Raw genomic sequence first — 12,904 nt, forward strand, 5'->3', positions numbered from 1 at the left:
AGACCTCATCACGCTTGCTTTTTCCTGGCTTATTTCAAAAGGCAGTAAGACAAGAACCATCATATCAAAAGAGGACACTACGTGCAAGGTGTGTGGCTGAGATGTTTTCTCTTCACACAACTGCTAGCCTCTCATCAGGGTCCTGGGTTTGAGCCCCATGTTGGGTGCATGCTTTTGGGGTCTTCTCTGGTGGCTCAGATGGTAAAGAATCTACCTGCAATGCAGGAGACCCGGGTTCCAACCCTGGGTCAGGAAGATCCCCTGGAGAAGGGCATGGCAACCGCTTCTTGCCTGGAGAATCCTATGGACAGAGGAACCTGGTGGATTACAGTCCACAGGGTCGGACACGAATGAGTGACTAACGCTTTCACTTTCATCTTCCTGTGTGCCAGAGTCTGAGGGTCAAGGTCAACCACGGGGTGTCCTGTGGCTCAGGAGAGGAGCCTAGGTGGACCACAGAGCAGAGGATACAGCAGCATTGGATACAAGGCGCCCTTCCTCCCCTGGGGAGATTGAGATTCCTTCTTGCCACCTGTCTCAGCTCTGCTGCTATAACAAAATACACAAAATGTCAAAAACAGACATTTACTCTTGACAGTTCTGGACACGGGAAGTTGGAGATTAGAGTGCTGGCATGGTTGGGGGTTGGTGAGGGCCTTTTCAGTTTCTGGGCTGCAGACAGCCTTCACACCCTGTGTTCATGTGTTGCAAAAGAGTTCCATTCTCCTCTTACAAGGTCATTAATCCCATCATGGGGGGACCCAATCCCTCAGGACCTCATCTAACCCTAATCACTTTCCAAAGGCCTCCCCTCCCAACACCATCTCAGCAGGTGAGGACTTCAACATGAATTTGGAGTGGGGGTCAGGATGCAAACATTCAGCCTATAACTGAATTCCTTTCAAAGACTGATCAAAATATAAATGAACTCATTTACATTCTTAACATCAGTGATATAAGGAACTCACACAACAAAAAGGTGCAACTTGACCCCTGAGTCCACATGTGGGCCACCTCAGACCTGCCCTGGGAAGAAATCGGTGCATGACCTAATGTGCATGAAGCTAGTGACACCATGGTACATGCGCATGTGCTAAGTCGCTTCCACCGTGTTCAACTTTTTGCAACCCCATGGACCATAGCACACCAGGCTCCTCTGTCCATGGGATTCTTCAGGCAAGAATACTGGACTGGGTTTCCAAGCCCCCCTCCAGGAGTGACACCATGGTAGGAATGGCCAATGACACCATGCCGCTCCCATGGAAATGCTGATAGACCTTGGCTGGTATACTCACCCCTAAAAGGATATAACCCAGCCTTATTCTTTCAGCCTTATTTACTCAAGATGAAGGGCAATATTAGTATGTTGTGCCAACAGAAGCCATTTTGTTTATTTTTATAGGAATATACCCATCTTAAATTTCTTTTTCATTGGAAAGAAATGCCTGGACAATAGATACCCATTTAAATTGGCCAAGATTTCCCAAGAGCCCTGGCCTTGAGCCCCAAGACTCACCTGTTAACAGCAGACCTTTGCTACTCTGCTTCCCCTAGGGGTACTCTGCCCCCATGGGGCTGAGCAGTGGCTCCCAAACATCACCATGGTGGATGGACAGGGCTCACCTGCACAGCTGCTTCAGCCTCTCCTGATTGCTTTCAGCTCTGAGCTGTCTCACGGCAGCCCCACCAGCTCCCTCTGACCCACCCCTGACCTCACTGCACTGGGAGTTATATGCATGTCAGCATCCCCTCCCTCACCACATGTAAAACTCCTCTCCTTTTAGTTTCATTAGGCACATGTTGGCAGAAGAAAGAAGTCTCTTCACATAGATTACAAAAAGGTGAAACATGAATGAAAGCATACCATTAATTAAAGGTACCTGGGAAATACACGAATAGATATAGATATTTATATAGACATAGATATAGACACAGATTTGAGGAGGAAATGGCAACCCATTCTAGTATGCTTGCTTGGAAAATTCAATGGACAGAGGAGCCTGGCAGGCTGTAGTCCATGGGGTTGCAAAGATTTGGACATGACTTAGTGACTGAGCATAGATATAGATACATAACCTCCTGGAAGGTATTTCTATTTCTCACCCAGATTTCCGGTTCTCTCCTTTCAGGCACATGTCCCATTAAATTCAGACATGGCCGTGTGACCTGCTTCATCAAATAAATGTAACAGAAGCGACATCTGTCACCTCCAAGGAGAAGCACTTAGAGGCAGGTTGTCACTCTCCCTGGCTCTCTTCCTCTTCTAGGGCAGACGCTGAGGTTGCTTATTTGATGGTGGCTATAAGGTGGTAGGGGGTCCCTGAGCCTAGACCCTCGAGTGTGGGAGGTTCCACACATTACACCAATTTCTCCCCTTCCCCAAAAACAAAAACCCCTGCCATGCACATCTGAATGTTCCTGACTCCAATTTGGGGCTCAGCCAGACTAACTTGTCATTAAGCTTCTCCATCTGTGGTCAAGAAACTAAAATGACCTCTAAAGTAAAGCAGTTAAAATCATTAAAGAATCAAAATTAGCAAATAAAACTGTACAGGTGAATCTCTATTCTGATTATTGCAATCACATTTAAGTCTTAAGCTCAGTATTTTTTTCAATACTGTAAGTTAACAAATTACTCTGATTAATGAACATACTAGCAAGGAATTTATTGTTCAGTGAAGTGTGAGGGACTTTAAATTCACTACAAGATGATATTAAAGAAAGCCAGAAACATCAATTATCCCCTAGAGTTCACTGTAATGCATGATAAAGATGAAAATTTTAATTTTTGATTTGGAGTTTGTACTAGTTTAATGATTTTTTAATGGTCCTTGTTGTAATAGTAACCTATACTATCTAGCAAATCAATAAGACAAGTAATACAAATGCTCTTTCACCATGGGAGTTTAGCTCCAGTTTCATATCTGTGTAAATGGACACAAAGTTGGTAGTATTCAGTAGTGACATTAGAATGCGTGTGTGGGCATGCATTCACTCACGCACGTGTGCACAAGGACATGTAAAGAAAACCAATCATTTATAACCCATTACGCCACATTCAATGCTCATCACGACGATTTCCCAAAAGCATCTAATAGGCATTATCCAAAGATGTGCAACACAGGAAAACTGAGCCAAGTTCTGCATGGCTTTCCAATTAAGTTGCAAGGAGCAAGAACTCACCTTAAAAACCATGATAAAAGAAGAACAACAATGTCTTAGAAGCTAGATTTCAGTGGTATCTTTTCTAGATACCAAAAGTAAACCAGTAAGCTATTTATATACATATCTATCTACCTACCTATCTGTATGTGTGTATTTCAGCCACTGACTACATATCTCAAAAAAAATCTTTATGAGGCCAGAGATACCACATGACTCTGAAGACACTTGAAAGGCTGAGAATAGCATAAAATCAGAATTTCCATTTTCCAGATTACAGAGAATATAAGAATATCAGTTCTGAGGTTTCTCACAGATAACAACAATCCTATATTTCTATTCCCGGGAGCAGAAATAAAACCAAAATGTTTCCTTGGTAACTTGGAAACCAAAAGTAACTCAATGATTATACACATAATGCAAGGAACAAATTTCTATCCATCAGTCAATTCACTGGACACTATGAATCCAGCCATATAAACCAAAAGAAAACACCAATATCACGTTTAATCTAAAGCAGCGTCAACTTAAAGCATACAAATTCTTCATTACAGTGCGCAAAGAGATGGAGACCCGATTCGTCATCCAGACCGAGCTGTGCGCAGGAGAGCCTGGCGCCCTGCCTGCCCCGAGGAAGCCCACGCCCTACCTGAGATGAGTGACACGGTGTCTTTCTCCCACGAGACCACGGTGACGTAAGCCTCCACCGAGGAGGGGATAATGCACTTGAAGACCGCGACATTGCCTCTCATGGTTTTCTGGTCCTCCACACGGACTGTATAGGGCTCCCGTAAAACTGGAAGGTAAGAACAGGACCCTGGTAACACACACAGGCTCATTCTGAGAGTATCTCATCTGAATATACACACTGTTTCTTTCACATACCAACTGCCTCAAGTATAATATTTACTGGAAAAAAAATTTAAGAAACCTGTATTTCATGTCTTAAAAGACTTTCAGTCTCTTAATAATAAACTACATTAAGAACTAAAGGGCATGTGTATATCTAAAAACAGTTTATCTTAATTGAGTTGTTTGCAGATTGTTAAACACGTCAAAGGAGTCTTTTCAGGAAGGGTGGTTGATCCCTAGAAATTATTAAAGATACACCCATAGTTGAAAGACTTCTTAAATAAATGCTCTGTTTGTAAGAATTATATTCTCAAATATATATTACTGGCACACACAAAATAAAACCATTATTGAAAGTATCCTTCCCCGGCCTCTTCTTATGAAAAGACATTGCTTTTTTTTTGAAGCCAAGAAAAAAAGGTAGATATTTGTTTAATCCCACAATTATTTCCCATTGTGGAATTAAATGGAATTAAAAGTAATGGAAGAAATCACAAATAATGATTGAAATATTAAACAAGACATAGGTAGTATACTTCCAGTTGAAATTGACAGCATATACAATTACTTACTTGACTTAGACAGTAAGAAATTGTTTTGTTTCATGAAACGAGAGTCTGGAATTGCCAAGCATTGACATAATCCAGTAAGCCCAGCTCCTTTTCTTTGGGATTAGTATATCCTCACCCACCTATGTTGGTTTCATCTTTCAACAAATTCCTCTGGTGTTGGGAAGATGAATATAATAGGTCAAGGTTTCATATCTGTAAACCCTCTTATCTTTAACCCCCAGAAAGCAAAGGCTATGTGCTACCATTATATTAGAAAACATAACCGAGGAGAAGCAGGAGTGAGGGAAAATGAGAGTGAAGCAGCAACGGAGGAAGCGTCAATTATCAAGCTGACTTTTGCTTGGTATCAAGCGTCACTGATTGCTTGACTTTTTCGTACACTTGACCCACCAAGAGGTTACAGATACATTTATATCTCAGGATCAGCCTTCCAGACAGAAGGAAAGAGCATTTATCTGCCACTTCTCTCAAGTGTCAAAGGATTACCCAACACAGGGAAAATTTCCCAAAACTTCCAGGTTGCACACATGTGTTATTGAGCAAGTCCCATGTCCTCTCATGCTTCCGCATCAACAGGGAAGACCGGGTTTTGTGTGGATCTGTATATTCCTTTTGGGTGGTCAGGGACTCCTGCCCCTTCTCAGCTGGTGCTCCGTGAGATCCCTGCATCTGAAGATGTATTCCTGACGCATCCGTGGAGAGAGGACTACTCCCTTTCCTCCTGCTCCTCCACCATTTGTCTTCCTCCAGGATAGCCATTGTTAAGTTTCTCACGTTGTCTACCAGAAAAATATTTATGACAATACCAGAACAATATCTGTGTGTACATACGTGTGTACATGTGGACTTTCAAAAATTCACACAAATGGTAATATATAAAAATAGGAGCCTTGCTTTTTTTCCCCCTTAACTTAATCCAATCTTCCTATGTTCTGTTAAACATCTGCCAAAGAGTCCATTGCCCACTCCAGTACTCTTGCCTGGAAACTCCCATGGGCGGAGGAGCCTGGTAGGCTGCAGTCCATGGGGTCACTAAGAGTCGGACACGACTGAGCGACTTCACTTTCACTTTTCACTTTCATCCATTGGAGAAGGAAATGGCAACCCACTCCAGTGTTCTTGCCTGGAGAATCCCAGGGATGGGGGAGCCTGGTGGGCTGCTGTCTATGGGATCGCACAGAGTCGGACATGACTGATGTGACTTAGCAACTTAGAAAGAGTCCATTGACAAGGTATATCATAATGGCTTTAAATAATTCTCACTGAATGAATATGTAAAGTTGTTTTTAGTTATTTACTGTTATGAATAACTGATCATGAACATTAGTATGCATTTATCTTGGTTGGTTGGTTTTGGAGCATATTATTATCAACAATTCCTATAATTAGAATTGCTGGGCCAAAAAGTGTTTGTATTTTTAATTTTGAAAATTTTCCTCTTAAAAAGTTCTGTTATTTACCTTCCTTTCAACAGTGTGAGAGGGAGTTCACCACATGCTCACCAATAACGGGTGTTAACCAACTTGTTAGTTTGTTAAGAAAAAGTATCCTGTTTAGATATGTATTTATCAATTCTTTATTACGGCATTGCTTATTTGTTGTTAATTATAAGTGATGTTAACAAAAATTAACAACAAATAAGCAATGCCATAATAAAGAATTGATAAATACACATCTAAACAGGATACTTTTTCTTAACAAAGAAAGCAATGGCACCCCACTCCAGTACTCTTGCCTGGAAAATCGCATGGATGGAGGAACCTGGTGGGCTGCAGTCCATGGGGTCGCTAAGAGTCAGACACGACTGAAGCGACTTGGCGGCAGCAGCAGCAGCAGCAGCATAAGTGATGTTGGAGAAGGCAATGGCACCCCAACTCCAGTACTCTTGCCTGGAAAATCCCATGGACGGAGAAGCCTGGCAGGCTGCAGTCCATGGGGTCTCGAAGAGTCGGACATGACTGAGCAACTTCACTTTCACTTTTCACTTTCATGCATTGGAGAAGGAAATGGCAACCCACTCCAGTGTTCTTGCCTGGAGAATCCCAGGCATGGGGGAGCCTGGTGGGCTGCCGTCTATGGGGTCACACAGAGTCGGACTTGACTGAAGCGACTTAGCAGCAGCAGTAGCAGCAGCATAAGTGATGTTGAGCCAATTAAGCTAGCATTTTCTCCTTTCCGCAGCAATTTTTCTTCTGCAAAGAAACACCACCTGGATCTTTTCTTGCATTCTGTCCTTCTCCTGTTCCCTCAGATGCAATCAGTTGCCTGGCCTGTGGATTCTCTCCCACACTCCCGCTGCTCCTCTAGTTCAAGTGTTCATGATCTTTCACTGGATAACGGCAGTGGCAGGAGGAGATGCTGTTCATCTAGTTTCCTGGATTCCTTCTTATTGTGTTAACTTAGTTGTGGCACTTCTCGTGTGTCTTTATTTCAAGCAGTCTGTTCTTTCCATTATCTTCTAGTTAAGACAGATTAGAAGAAGGTTTAAGTGATGTGTGTGGGTAGGTATATATATATATGGTGGGAAGAAATGAATAGGACCAAAGACATTTAAAGGCATAACCTTATTTATGAGAAATTATTACTTGCTGGCTCTTGAAGGCAAAAGAACAAAATCTGTGAATATCTGTAATTGAATCTTGATACTGTTTTCTTCCTTTTTCAGAGTGTTTACTTACTGATTCTTCAAATAATATTTTTTACACTTTCAAAACTAAAAGGTCGTAAGTATTAAAAATTATAAATGTTTAGAGCTTTGCTGAACTTTTAAATGTTATAATTTATAAAGTATTTAATAAATTTTCTCATTAGTGTACAGAAAAAAAAAAAAAAACAGTTTATCTAACCTCTAAATGTACCCAGATGTGAGTAGTGTTAGTTCATTTTGCTTTGTTTTCTTAACACTGGAGTATAGTTGATTAACAATGTTTTATTACTTTCAAGTGTACAACAAAGAGGCTCAGCCAAAAATATGCATGGATCTATTTTTTTTTCAAATTCTTTTCCCAGTTATGTTGTTATAGAATATTGAGGAGAGTTCCCTTTGCCATACAGTAGGTCCTTGTTGGTTATCCATGGATGGACCTAAAGATTTTCATACTGAGTAAGTCAGAGAGAAAGGGAAATATCATATGATGATGCTTATGCTGCTGCTGCTAAGTCACTTCAGTCGTGTCCGACTCTGTGCGACCCCATAGACGGCAGCCCACCAGGCTCCCCCGTCCCTGGGATTCTCCAGGCAAGAACACTGGAGTGGGTTGCCATTTCCTTCTCCAATGCAGGAAAGTGAGAAAAAGTGATGCTTATAGTGGAATCTAATAAAAAAAAAATGATACAAGTGAAGGTGAAAGTGTTAGTTGCTCAGTTTCATGTCCGACTCTTTCCAACTCCATGGACTGTAGCCTCCCAGTCTCCTCTGTCCATGGAATTCTCCAGGCAAGAATACTAGAGTGGCTTGCCATTTCCTTCTCCAGGGGATCTTCCTCACACAGGGATTGAACCCACTTCTCCTGTATTGGTAGGCAGATTCTATACCTACTGAGCCACCTGTAAAACAGCCACACCACTACATTAAAAAAAAAAAAAAAAAAAAGGAAGTAGTTTCTTAAACTGGAGTTATAATGATAGGAAACTTCCATGTCCTGTGAGAAACAAGGAAAAAAATTTCAGACTATGAACAGAAAGAATTTTTAAAAAAATAAAAAAAGGCAACCTCTCCTGGGAATCCTTAAAACTATGTGATAATTATAACAACTCTTTGCAAGTGAATTTCTGACAGTGGCAAAGCAGTTTGGGAAATGATGGTTCTGCTTCCTGTCACTTAGGCAATGATGCTGATAATGGAGCTGGCCAGGCCTCCCAGCAACAGAAGTGGCCCAGCAAAAGCTGAGGGGACTTCCACAAGCTGCTGTCTAGGCCAGAAGAAGGGGTGCTGGGGGCCAGTGCCCACCCTGCAAGCCCAACTGCCCGGGTTCAAATCCAGGCCCTACCACTTTACAGTGAGAAAGTTCTCTTCATATCTAGTTAATGATGATTTTGATTAAAATATCTACCAAGTAAGTCAATGGTGATGACTCAAACAGTTAATGTGGATAAAGCTCCCGAACCATGCCTGCCATGAAGAGTTTAGATAAGGCTATTTAGATCCACACCATGTCCCATCTGTCAAAAAGACCCCTGCCTTCAGGATAAGGATACTTCAGTGTGTCTAATCCAGGTTATGCCTCCCTCCACATCTGTAAACCTGGCTGAAAGTCTTACTTCGCCAGAGTTTTATTTTCTCACATTTAAAATGAGGGGGTTGGGATAGCAAGATTCAAATTCTGAATTCTGTGAAGTCTATGATTTTTCTAAGATATCCATAGGGACAAATTATCTTACCCTTCAATGAGCTCTCTTAAAGTTTTAGTCATTTATTGGACAAATCTGAGTCAAAAAAACTGGCCAGGAAATTAACTTCAAAAGAAATAAATATACTGACAGCTTTAAGAATGAATGTATGAAGGGAAATCTCCTAATAGGCAGTTATAAACAATGCTCAAGAAGAAGCACTTTTAAGATTAGTGCTATCTCTGCGATACGGTAAGGATTTTAGTATTAGAGTGTCATTATTCGGGCTTCTCTGGTGGCTCAGTGGTAAAGAATCCACCTGCCAAGCCAGAGATGAGGGTTTGATCCCTGGGTTGGGAAGATGTCCTGGAGAAGGAAATGGCAACCCACTCCAGTATTCTTGCCTGGGAAATCTCATGGACAGAGAAGCCTGGAGGGCTCTAGTCCATGGGGTCCCAAGAGTCAGACGTGGCTTAGTGACTCAACAACAATAAAAATCATTATTAGGAGAATTCACAAGAGGATAGCTCCCAGTCTTGCTTTTTAGTATTAGCATTTAATATTTTCCTAACTTGAGAATTTTTTCATTTCTATCCCAAACCAGAGAGACTTTCAGAAGTTTAGCATCTTCTGCACTCTTTGTGTAGTGTGATGTGATGGTCCAGGTGGTGGAGCCACACCTGCAGGGGTTCACTGGGCAATCATTCAGAGTACTCAGGGGCCTGACCCCAGAAACGTCACTGCTATACACAGGGTAGGAAACTGACTTTGTACAGAAAAACGCCTTGATAAATAGCCCTCTTGGAGGAGAGGAAGTCTAAAATCATAAACTGGAAAGAGACAACAGACAGATGAACTCATCAAACTCATCAATGAATGAGAATCTGGTCTCAGTGGGAGAGGAGAAGACAGAAAATAGGAAAATGAGCAGAGAACAGAAGAGAACAGAGGACTGGACAGGAATGAAAAAAGCCTGCAGAAAGAATCCATTATCCCAAGGATGGGGTCACCTAAGAAGGTGTAAGAGGCAAATTTAAGTTTCGGTGTCTGCTGATGTCTGTTTCTAAGCTGCAAAATCACTCCATCTCCCCAGAGCTTCAATAAACAAATGGCAACACGTGGTGAACAAATGGTGGGGGAATATCTAATGGGAATCAAGGAAAGGAGTTTCAGACAGGAAAGGGCAGGGACAAGGAACATGCCCAGGGAGAGATGGAAGGGTCTTCCCTCCAGGCATGCACTTATGCATGAAGCTGCATTACTGGAACCACAACTCAGAGTGACCAGCTGGGTACCTTCTCTGTTATCACCGACAGTCATCTCCTGGATCCCCTCATTCATGGAACCTACCTAGTACCATGGAGCACCCTCTTCTCTGAGCTCCCCAGAGGCCTCACTAGCATCAGGACCACTGCAGCCTTCAGAGTTTACAATTTCTGTGATTTGGCATCCTCCCCATATCCCAAGCCAGACCCAGACCTTTTCAAATCAGGGATGTAGCTATGGTGCATTGAACCCCATCCAGCTCAGAGAGAATGGGACATGGAAGGAAATTCTCCACTCCCCTCACTAGATTATTCACTCCACAAACACAGACCATGCATCCAGCCTTTTAAAAAACTACCTTAGAACATTTAACAATCCCTGGGATACACTAAAGCATTTCTACTAACTACTTGATGAATTAATATATAAAAAAAGATTCCCTTTTGAAAGTCTTTCTAACCTTATTGTAGGTATACATGCATTAACATTTGAATGTATAGCCATTATCCATTGTTTTAAAACCACTAGACCATTCAGATATGACCTAAATCAAATCCCTTATGATTATACAGTGGAAGTGAGAAATAGATTTAAGGGCCTAGATCTGATAGACAGAGTGCCTGATGAACTATGGAATGAGGTTCGTGACATTGTACAGGAGACAGGGATCAAGACCATCCCCATGGAAAAGAAATGCAAAAAAGAAAAATGGCTGTCTGGGGAGGCCTTACAAATAGCTGTGAAAAGAAGAGAAGCAAAAAGCAAAGGAGAAAAGGAAAGATATAAACATCTGAATGAAGAGTTCCGAAGAATAGCAAGAAGAGACAAGAAAGCCTTCTTCAGCGATCAATGCAAAGAAATACAGGAAAACAACAGAATGGGAAAGACTAGAGATCTCTTCAAGAAAATCAGAGACACCAAAGGAACATTTCATGCAAAGATGGGCTCAATAAAGGACAGAAATGGTATGGACCTAACAGAAGCAGAAGATATTAAGAAGAGATGGCAAGAATACACAGAACTGTACAAAAAAGTTCTTCACGACCCAGATAATCATGATGGTGTGATCACTGACCTAGAGCCAGATATCCTGGAATGTGAAGTCAAGTGGGCCTTAGAAAGCATCACTATGAACAAAGCTAGTGGAGGTGATGGAATTCCAGTTGAGCTATTCCAAATCCTGAAAGATGATGCTGTGAAAGTGCTGCACTCACTATGCCAACAAATTTGGATACTTAGCAGTGGCGACAGGACTGGAAAAGGTCAGTTTTCATTCCAATCCCAAAGAAAGGCAATGCCAAAGAATGCTCAAACTACCGCACAATTGCACTCATCTCACATGCTAGTAAAGTAATGCTCAAAATTCTCCAAGCCAGGCTTCAGTGATATGTGAACCGTGAACTTCCTGATGTTCAAGCTGGTTTTAGAAAAGGCAGAGGAACCAGAGATCAAATTGCCAACATCCTCTGGATCATGGAAAAAGCAAGAGAGTTCCAGAAAAGCATCTATTTCTGCTTTATTGACTATCCCAAAGCCTTTGACTGTGTGGATCACAATAAAATGTGGGAAATTCTGAAAGAGATGGGAATACCAGACCACCTGATCTGCCTCTTGAGAAATCTGTATGCAGGTCAGGAAGCAACAGTTAGAACAGGATATGGAACAACAGACTGGTTCCAAATAGGAAAAGGAGATTGTCAAGGCTGTATATTGTCACCGTGTTTATTTAACTTATATGCAGAGTACATCATGAGAAACGCTGGACTGGAAGAAACACAAGCTGGAATCAAGATTGCCGGGAATAATATCAATAACCTCAGATATGCAGATGATACCACCCTATGGCAGAAAGTGAAGAGAAACTCAAAAGCCTCTTGATGAAAGTGAAAATGGAGAGTGAAAAAGTTGGCTTAAAGCTCAACATTCAGAAAATGAAGATCATGGCATCTGGTCCCATCACTTCATGGTAAATAGATGGGGAAACAGTGGAAACAGTGTCAGATTTTATTTTTCTGGGTTCCAAAATCACTGCAGATGGTGACTGCAGCCATGAAATTAAAAGACGCTTACTCCTTGGAAGGAAAGTTATGACTAACCTAGATAGCATATTCAAAAGCAGAGACATTACTTTGCCAACAAAGGTTCGTCTAGTCAAGCCTATGGTTTTTCCTGTGGTCATGTATGGATGTGAGAGTTGGACTGTGAAGAAGGTTGAGCGCCGAAGAATTGATGCTTTTGAACTGTGGTGTTGGAGAAGACTCTTGAGAGTGTCTTGGACTGCAAGATCCAACCAGTCCATTCTGAAGGAGATCAGCCCTGGGAGTTCTTTGGAAGGAATGATGCTAAAGCTGAAACTCCAGTACTTTGGCCACCTCATGCAAATAGTTGACTCATTGGAAAAGACTCTGATGCTGGGAGGGATTGGGGGCAAGAGGAGAAGGGGACGACAGAGGAAGAGATGGCTGGATGGCATCACTGACTCGATGGACGTGAGTCTGAGTGAACTCCAGGAGTTGGTGATGGACAGGGAGGCCTGGCATGCTGCGATTCATGGGGTCGCAAAGAGTCGGACACGACTGAGACTGATCTGATCTGATCTGATTGTTTTTAAAAAAAAGTGACTTGGGTTTTCATTAGAGAGCTCTGTCATATTAATGGAAATATGTTTCTTTCTGGGGAGCCCACAATTTAAAAGGTCATGCTTATCTATTGGGACATACCTC

The 12,904-nt window shown here is 42.0% G+C and overlaps 1 protein-coding gene across 1 annotated transcript in view; it reads right to left on the reverse strand.

The window, feature by feature from the left end:
• DSCAM (DS cell adhesion molecule) overlaps positions 1-12,904 on the reverse strand; it is an 859,941-nt gene that overhangs the window by 669,082 nt on the left and 177,955 nt on the right. Inside the window, 1 exon segment of the mRNA XM_027551145.1 lies at positions 3,812-3,958. Coding sequence (XP_027406946.1) covers positions 3,812-3,958 — 147 coding nt within the window.

Source organism: Bos indicus x Bos taurus, chromosome 1, assembly GCF_003369695.1.
Source record: "Bos indicus x Bos taurus breed Angus x Brahman F1 hybrid chromosome 1, Bos_hybrid_MaternalHap_v2.0, whole genome shotgun sequence".
Taxonomy (NCBI): Eukaryota; Metazoa; Chordata; class Mammalia; order Artiodactyla; family Bovidae; genus Bos; species Bos indicus x Bos taurus.